Source organism: Pelophylax lessonae (genome assembly GCF_965119305.1).
Source record: "Pelophylax lessonae genome assembly, chromosome: 4".
NCBI lineage: Eukaryota > Metazoa > Chordata > Amphibia > Anura > Ranidae > Pelophylax > Pelophylax lessonae.
In genome coordinates, this window is record NC_138771.1 from 196080068 (window position 1) to 196089397 (window position 9330).

The 9330-nt window shown below is 41.6% G+C and overlaps 1 protein-coding gene across 2 annotated transcripts in view; it reads left to right on the plus strand.

Annotated features, from left to right (window-relative positions):
• The window catches only part of DUS4L (dihydrouridine synthase 4 like), a 35222-nt gene extending 33663 nt beyond the window's left edge, over positions 1-1559 (plus strand). For both annotated transcript variants that reach the window (XM_082254395.1, XM_082254396.1), the window contains exon 7: positions 1283-1559. In XM_082254395.1, the coding sequence (XP_082110521.1) occupies positions 1283-1530 (248 nt within the window). In that variant the 3' untranslated portion in view covers positions 1531-1559. The remainder of the gene's footprint in view (positions 1-1282) is intronic.
• Positions 1560-9330: the final 7771 nt, after the last annotated feature.

A 9330-nucleotide genomic window follows, 5' to 3' on the forward strand; every position in this document is an offset into this window, starting at 1 on the left:
AATCAGCAGTACCTACTGCTCCATATGTTGCCTGATCTCTTACGAGATATCCACTGACCAGCTGAATATGTTTGGACATTCACTGTGTTTCCACTTCTCCCACTCGCCGATCGTGATCGTAGAAGCACCGGAGGGCAGCGGGAGGGGGGTAATGTCCCCTCCTGCTGCCTGTAAGAATGATCAAGCCGCTGAACTGCTGCTATGATTGTTCTTACGGTGCAGGGAATCACTGGCTGCAAAAGATAAGATGATATGCAGCTGCAGGCATCGTTCAGATATCTCCACTCAAAGTCCAGTATGTCATATGACGTCCTTGGGCTGGAAGTGGTTAAAAACACATTTCTTTATTTACTCTTGTTCATTCTATTTTATGTAGAGCAGTGCATACTATGTGGGTGTTTTCAGGGAAGCAGCACCCAAAACAGTTGTTGAAAGGTGTGCCCAATGTAGCTAGCCAAAAAAGTAAGAAAAAATTATATAAATCTGTCCAAGGTAGTTGTATATAGTCAAAGAATGTATTTGAATTTGGTGCAGCTTTTGGCTGGTTTGGTGGTATTACTCATTTTTGCACAGGATTTCGTCTTTTCTGGTCAGTGTGCTGGGTAAATATCTATTAAACCTTTTTGATAGTTTATGGTCTGATTTATTTATTTTTTTCAGGGAGGCGTTTTTTTGCTATGGTAATGTAGCAATGAAGTAGATTTCATCCATGTTAAAAATTAAGTGAACGTGGGTAAGCTTAGACAGGGACCAGACCATGCTTTTCTGTCTGGCATTTACTTCTCAAATGTTTCAGAATGGCCGTGATGGTCTTATTATGCAGCATGTCATTCTTTACACTGCCAGCCAATGACAATGTTGTTTTAATGATCGTGTAGTGTAAACTGGCACCACGTTTTTTTTTTTTTACGTGCACCATTTTAATTACTTATCTTAACATGCTCAGTACCCAATGTTCATTCTTCGGATTGATATATTTGCTTTTGAAAGAGGTGAGTGTTCTAACACGAACTTTTAGCGCTTATGACCCATTCTTTTTCATACAACATAAAAAGTGTTGTGCTATAAAGGTGTGTCAGTATGTATTGTCTAAACTGGATTTTTTTAATGCATATGAAGGGGAGCAGACATGACATAGCAGGTAGAACTAGCTTTCTTACTACATATTAACTATATTTATTTATATATTTATTGTAAAGTGGTTTATTATGTACCATACCTATTGTACTTTTTCTATGCATTCTGTCGTTGTGTGTGACTGTAGTCGTGTTTTCTACAACAGGTGTTATGGCAGCCAGGGGCCTCTTGGCTAACCCAGCCATGTTTGCAGGCTACGAGGAGACTCCACTAACATGTATTGAGGATTGGATTGACATAGCACTGGAACACGGAACACCTTTCACATGTTTTCATCATCATCTCATGTACATGATGGAAAGAATAACTTCAAAACAAGAGAAGAGAGTTTTTAATGTGCTTTCTAGTACGTCAGCGGTTTTAGATTATTTAAAGGGCACATATGGGGTGTAATGAGTTTCCCCTGCTTTTATCCTTTTAGAATAATTATTTTTTTACTTTTTATATTCTTTCAATATGTTTATATCTTTTTGTTTTTTTTTACATAAATTTTAAAGAGTCGTATGAAGCTTTTGCACAATAAAAAATAAAAGTAAAACAAAAAATAGTATTGCATGTACTAGCATTTAAATTAAACCTTTTTGTAAATGTTGTATTGCAAGAATAGATTGATCCTAAGGGGAAAACAGACCAAGTTCTTTCAGGTTTATCAAAATTTACCTCCGACCATATCTTTGCTTTAACCACTTTACGACCGGAGAATTTTCCTGCTTTACGTCCAGGCCACTTTTTGCAACTTGGCACTGCGCAAATTTAATTGACAATTGCGCGGTCGTGCAACGCTGTACCCAAACGAAATTTACGTCCTTTTTTCCCCCACAAACAGAGCTTCCTTTTGGTGGTATTTGATCACCTCTGCGTTTTTCATTTTTTGCGATATTAATAAAAAAAGAGCGAAAATTTTGCGAAAAAATTGACATTTTCTAAGGTCACAGGATAGTTGAACAAATGTTTATTAAACCAATATTTTGGATAAAAATACACGAAATATTGGCACTCACAAACTCAACATAACCTACAATTCCTACTAAATATAAAAGCTTAAACGGTAGCATTAATAAATAATAAATACTTGTAAATTTGGTAAATATGCAACTTATGCTTTAGATCTGGAGGTTGGCTTCATGAGTTGTTGTAACATTTGTTCCGCAGTGCTATGTGTGCGTTGTGTTAAAATGATCCAGGCATATATTTTATCACAGCACAGTGCATTACATGCACAGCAATGCATTTCAATGTATTCTCAAACATAGCGATAAAAGGATGCAATTTAAAAAAGTTAAAGAAAAAAAACAAGCACTGCAATGTGTTGTAACAATACACTAAAGCACATGTGCACAACGCACACCAGTGCATTCACAGTGATGTTTGTTTGCATGAGCATTAACATGTGTTGCATTAGGGATGCACTTTTTTTTTTGTTTGGGCTGCGCAGTGCACATAAATTGCACTAAAAAGGTGCTGTAAATTTTTTTTTTTTATTAAATGCAGCACACCACAGCTAATGGTAATAAGGTTTCTTGGGGTGCCATTAACAATGAATGGAACTGTAGCGCACTAACAAAGTCAACAGTTTTTGTTTGCTGCGGCAACATGCCCAGTGTCATTCCTGCCTTAAACCAATGCGATTAGACATTTGTTTATTTTTGCCATTATTTATAAAATGTTTTATAATTTTCATATTGGTTTTACTACTGGTGGTGGTGCTTTAGAGAATTACCAGAGGTCTGAACAGACCCCTGATATTTAATTCTGAAATGGAGAAAGATTTGAGAACATAGTCTTATTCTAGTGCAGCCGCAGCTTGTACTTACACACTGAACAGGAAGTGCTCTGTCCAATCACAAGTAAAGAGATAGTAAATGTAAACCACTATTAATGTTTACTATCTCTATATTTATGAATGAACACCATGTGATCAATCACCCTTGTGTTCATTCAGACAGGCAAAGGATCAGTAAATATGACACTTATATTTACCGATGTTTCGCTCAGACATCCTGATTTGCAGTCACTCTTCTACTTTGCACAGCCCTGTGCTTCCACCACTACAAGCAGGAGGGATAGGTGAGTACAGCAGAGATGGCAAACAAGAACATCTGGTTTCCTTTTTATTATGTTGGTTACTGTTGGTAAAAGCACACCGCTTACCTTGAAAACAAAAGTATAAGGTCTCTGCGGGCAAGTCCTCATCTTCTGGGTTTCAAAAGCATTCCTTTCATCCTTCCTAGACCACTACCACAAAATCTAAGCCCAGTGCTCTATTTTAGCACAAGCCCTAGACTCCCAAGCCAGTTAAATATGGATTCAAGTCCCCCTCTCAGTAACAGTGCGTCCCACTTTTCTTGGGTGGGGGAGTTTGTTGGCCTTTGCAACAACCTGGGTCCCAGACATTCCAGACCTTTGGGTTCAAGGTGTTGTCTCCAGGGGATATAGGGTGGAGTTTCATTCCTTCCTCCACCCCACTTCATACTTTAAGACTTCTTCCCTTCTTCTTACTCGCCTCGCGGGTCATTGCCCGTTTCGCCCAGAGAAGAGTTTTAAGGTTTTTACTTCAACCTGTTTACAGTCCTGAAAGCCAAGGGCGACAGTCAACCTATCCTGTACCTGAAGTGCCTGAACGTCTTCATTTTGGATTCAGAAGTTTTGAATAGAAGCAGCCAGGTTAGTCATTGAATCCCTGCAGCGTGGGGATCCACTAACATCAGTGGGCATCAAGGATACCTACTTGTACATTTACATTTTTCCCTGCACCAGTGATCATTATATTTTGCTGTGGGCAACTGTCATTTTCAGTTTGGGGCTCTGTCATTCAGCCTGTCCACTGTTCCTTGGGTCCTTATGAAAGTAGTAGTCCCTCTTCTGGCTCCTCTTTGCTCTCAAGGTGTCCACACTGTGGGCTACTTGGACAACCTGCTTGTTGAAGGATCACTCCATCCAGGCTTTGAATGCCAGCAAACAATGGACTGCAAGCACTTTAGAACTTTTGGGGGATCCTAAACCTTCAGATGTCTGCAATGGATACAACTCACAATCTGAAATACTTGGGATTGGTCCTGGACAAGAATCAGGGCTGAGTCTTCCCTCAGAAAAAGATCAAGTCCCTCTGTTTTTTAAGCATGGATAGTCGTCCCTTGAGGCGCTTTTGCATGAGAGTACTGGGACTGATGGTAGCCTCATATAAAGCAGTGAACTATGCCCAAATCCACCCCAGGATCAACTCTGCACCCTGTTGGTGTAGGAAAAGTCCCAAACATCTGTCTTCCTCAGCCCCTCTTCTTGAATTGGTGGTTTTCCAGTCGAGCATTCAAGTTGGGCAAATTCTGGGTAATCATTTCCAATTAGGTGGGAGCTTTTGGCATTTGGCCCTCAAGGGACAAATTACAGCATTGGCCATCCTCGTAAACCTTCCTCTAGACTCTCACTCCTTGATGAAGGCTTTTGTACAAGGTGTCACTCATATAGCTTTTCCTAGATGTTTTCTGGTGATGCTGAGGGATCTTAATTTGTTGTTATCGGCTCTACAGAGGGCTCACTTTAAGCCTATCTAAGATATTTGTTTGGCTGATCATGCTTGCAAAGTTGTTTTCCTGGTCACTATCACTTCCACTACACAAGTATCAGAACTGGCAGCCTTATCATGTAAGCAACCTCTCCTGGTGTTATACAAGAATAAGGTTTCTTGACTTAAGGCTTCTTTTTTGGCCAATGTAGTATCCTCTTTTCACCTTAACCAGGATTTTGTTCTGCCCTCTGTCTGGCGCCTAAGCATCCAAGGTAGGTCTTTCTTTACTGTCTGGATGTGGTTCATGCTTTATGTGCTTTCCTGTCCGCTTCGGCCTCTTTAGAGTCACGGATTCTATCTTTGTTCCTCCTAAAGGCTCTCCCTATATGCATTCTGCTTCATTAGGTGCATTTGAAGGGTCATTGTTTAAGCCTATTCCATACAGAATAAGGTTCCTCCCATTCCCACTCCACTAGGTCTGTGGGAGTTTCTTTGGCCTTTCAGCCTCAAACATCTGTTTCGTAGATTTGTAAGACTGCCACCTGGTCCTCCGTTTACACTTCTGCAAAGTTTAACCAGGTGGATGTTCAAGCCTCTGCTGATGCCAGCTTCAGCCGTAAGGTGTGCTACAAGCAGCTGTCTAGTTATTAGCTTATACTCTTGTTTTTTTTTTGTGAGTCTGTTGGTGTGTGCTGTACTGTATCATTCATAAATAAAATCATTTTTGATATAGCTGTAAAATCTGTTTCTTGGGCTACAGTACGGGACCCTCCTTTCTGTCTTTTTTATCATTTTCTTAAGTGCTAAAAAACTGAGGATAACTGTCAGTGGGAGGGGGTTATACAAGGATTCTAACAGTTCTTTTTGCCAGTGACCAATTATCTGAGGGAGTACAATATAACCCAGTTGTTAATGGCTTAGCTTGTATCCTATACAATTATCCAAGAAATTGATTTTACAGGTAAATCAAAAATCCTTTTATTTTCTGCAATAAAATCTAGATAGTAAAAAGTATTTGATCACAGGATTCAGATAAAATTAGCTGATATTACATAACACCATATAAAAAAAAATATAAATTAGCACTTGTGGGCTAGGTAACTGGGTTAGAGGGGGAAGTGTCAAACCTCAGAATTTACTATTTGTGATCCCTTTTGGCTTATTTCTACTCCCTATTCCAGTGATGGCGAACCTTGGCACCCCAGATGTTTTGGAACTACATGCCCCATGATGCACATGCACTCTGCAGTGTAGTTGAGCATCACGGGAAATGTAGTTCCAAAACATCTGGGGTGCCAAGGTTCGCCATCACTGCCCTATTCTGACAACTTTTCTGACATGGCTAAACTCCGCTAGAAAACTGTAGGTGGAGAGAGGAGCAGAGAATGTTGAAACTCCATGGGGTCAATTCACTAATGTTTACCGTATGCGATAAGGCTATCCTATTACTCATTTGCATAAATGATTGCATGCGATAAATTAAGTCCCATACGCAAAAAAAAAAAAAAAAGATTACGGTTCTGGCTATCTTACTGGATTGCTTTAAAAAAAAAGGCCTGGATTCTTTCCTAGGTGAACATAATATAAATAGGTACTAATATTTATAGGTAAAGTTGATCCAGGGAATATCCGATTGCCTCTCGGGGGATCAGGAAGGAATTTTGTCCCCTGCTGGAGCAAATTGGATCATGCTTTGCTGGAGTTTTTTCGCCTTCCTCTGGATCAACTGCGGGTATAGAATTGTGTATATGGGATTGTGTGGTTGGGTTTTCTTCACTGTTTTTTTTTTTTTATTGGTTGAGCCAGATGGACTTTTTTCAGTCTAACTATGTATTTACCCCAAAAAAAAAAAAAAAAAATGTGCCGTTAAATATTGCATAAAAACTCTTAGGCTCCATGTACACGGGACGTTGTAAATGGCCGTTTAGGAGCAGTTGGGCGTTTTTTTTCAGAAGCCCCTGAACCCACCTGCATGTTATCTTATCTGTCCATATACACAGGGTCGTTTACAGTCATTTGCAGGCAGTTGAGTTCAGGGACGTTTTTTGGAACGCAATTATTTGCGTTCGAACGTGTGTTTCCCGGTGTTTCAAACGCAAAAACGGGACCGAACGCGACCTAACGTGATGAAGTACGTTCAGCCACGTTATACGTTTTTTTTTCTTCCATTCAAAATCAATGGTTCCCTATGGGAGCCTATTGATTTGAATGGAAGTCACACCACAAGTCGGATCAGGTTGGTCCGACTTGCGGTGCGACTTGCGCTGTGAGAATCTTGAGGGGGAACTCCACGCCAAAACTGGGAAAAAAAACTGCGTGGGGGTCCCCCCCAAAATCCATACCAGACCCTTATCCGAGCATGCAGCCCGGTAGGGCAGGAAGGGGGAGGGGACGAGTGAGCGGCCCCACCCCCCCTGGACCATACCAGGCCACATGCCCTCAACATGGGGGGGTGTTGGTGCTTTGGGGCAGAGGGAGCTCTGCACCCCCACCTCAAAGCACCTTGCCCCCATGTTGATGGGGGCAAGGGCCTCATCCCCACAACCCTGGCCGGTGGTTGTGGGGGTCTGCGGGCAGGGGGCTCATCGGAATCTGGAAGCCCCCTTTACAAGGGGGTCCCCAGATCCCAGACCCCCTCCCTATGTGAATAGGTAGGGGTACACTGTACCCCTACCCATTTACCCCATCAAAGGCAGTGTATGTAAATAACGACAGGAGACGTTTTGGAAAGTTTATTAAAAATCTTCATCCGGACTTCTCCGCTCGGGTCTTCTCCCTCTCCGCTCTTCTTGTCTTCTACTCTTTTGCTGTCCGCTCTTCTGCTGTCCAATCTTCTGCTCTTTTGCCCTCGGCTCTTCTTCTTCCTCCGGTCCTCCTCAGACGATGTCTCCGGTGATTATACCGGTCTCTGCAGCTTGTTATATAGCCATTGTGGGCGTGGCCGCCAGGTGATGTCACCAGGAGACCCCGCCCCCTCATGTCACAGATGACGCCATGTCACAGATGACGAGCTGGCAGCGGCATCCAAATCCCCGAAGTGCAGAATAACGTACATATACATGATTCTGCGCAGAATGGCTGCCCTGTAGAAGTAAATCTGCTATGGGGTGGTCAGCAAGTGGTTCATTGTTAACGGCACACCAAACACAGAAGAAAAAAACATTATGCCACATTAAAAAATGGGTGACAAATGAAACAAAACATGCAGTAAAAAAACGTGCAACTCTCCCCATGTCAAAATGTCCTATGAGCTACTTTGCCAAGTATAGCACAGCTCATTGAAATCAAGGGGCTGCCCTATGTGTGTCACTGGAAAAACAAGCCAAAAAAACATGCGCTCCCACTACTCTAGCTGCTAATGGGGCCTAAAAGTAAAATTGCTGCATTTACACAAAAACAATGAGGCTCCATTCACATCCATGTGTTTCTAAACACATGGCAATCCACACAGAAAATGTGCGCTTTGCCATGCATTTCAGAAATGCTGTAAATTTGCATCGTGTTTGCCTTATGCATGACGAGTGAAAACGTTGCAAGACACCTAAAAAGACGCATGCGGGAATGTACATTTTTGCTACATAGAGATGTGAACGAGGCCTGACAACTGAGTGTCTCCGCCCACTCCTTCCTATGTACTTGTATAAAGATGCCATACACTGTGCAATCTCTGTACAACCTATTCCATAGTTCTGTACAATTTTACCAGAACTATGGAAAAGCGGACACACCTGACCAATCGATTCAATTTGTATCAAATCGGACAGGCCCTTGGACTACATAGCTGATGGGAGATCTAAAGGAGAATGTACAATCAGATTGTATAGAAAGTGAATGGAAGGTGGTATTGTAATGAAGGAGATGTGGTCCTGGTCCAGAGTGGTGAACACACCCTATCACGCCCTCTACTGTGATGCAACAAATAAGGTAATGCTTCTGGGAGAGGACCTACAGAAAGTCAATGCTGAGGGATGATCTACAGGAAGTTCCAATCCTCAGAAAGGATGTGCTGGAAATGGAGAGAGACCAGAAAAGGGCAACTAAGCTAATTCGGGGATTGGAGGACTTAAATTATGAGGAGCGTTTACAAGCGCTCGATTTATTCTCCCTAGAGCAGAGACTCCTGAGAGGGGACATGATAGCGATTTACAAATACCTCAACGGTGATCTCAAAATAGAAAAAAAACTATTCAGGCGCAAGGAATGTAAGAGGACACGAGGCCATACAATGTGATTAGAGGAGAAGCGATTTAACCTCAGGCTACGCAGGGTTTTTTTTTACAGTAAGGGCAATAAGATTGTGGAACTCGCTTCCACAAATGGTAGTATCTGCGGGAAGTAAGGCTACTTTTAAAAAACTCTTGGAACATACATCACCAAGATCAAAAACATCAGGGGTATGAGAAATGAATATGTCCACACTCACCTACACAGGTTGAACTGGATGCACTATTGTCTTTATTCAACTTCAACTACTATATAAGTGATGGATGATCTGAAAATTATTCTAGAAATTCAAATAAACTGACAAGAATTTAAACTTCACATCCAACACATTGGATTGGCTGGGCCAGAAATGGCATTGGGAAACGCCTCTATTTATTATGAAAAGGGAAATTCTGCCTGAAAAGGGGAACTTATAAAAAAAAAGGTCTGCAATGGCAGCTACCAAATATTTTTGTCACCACCAA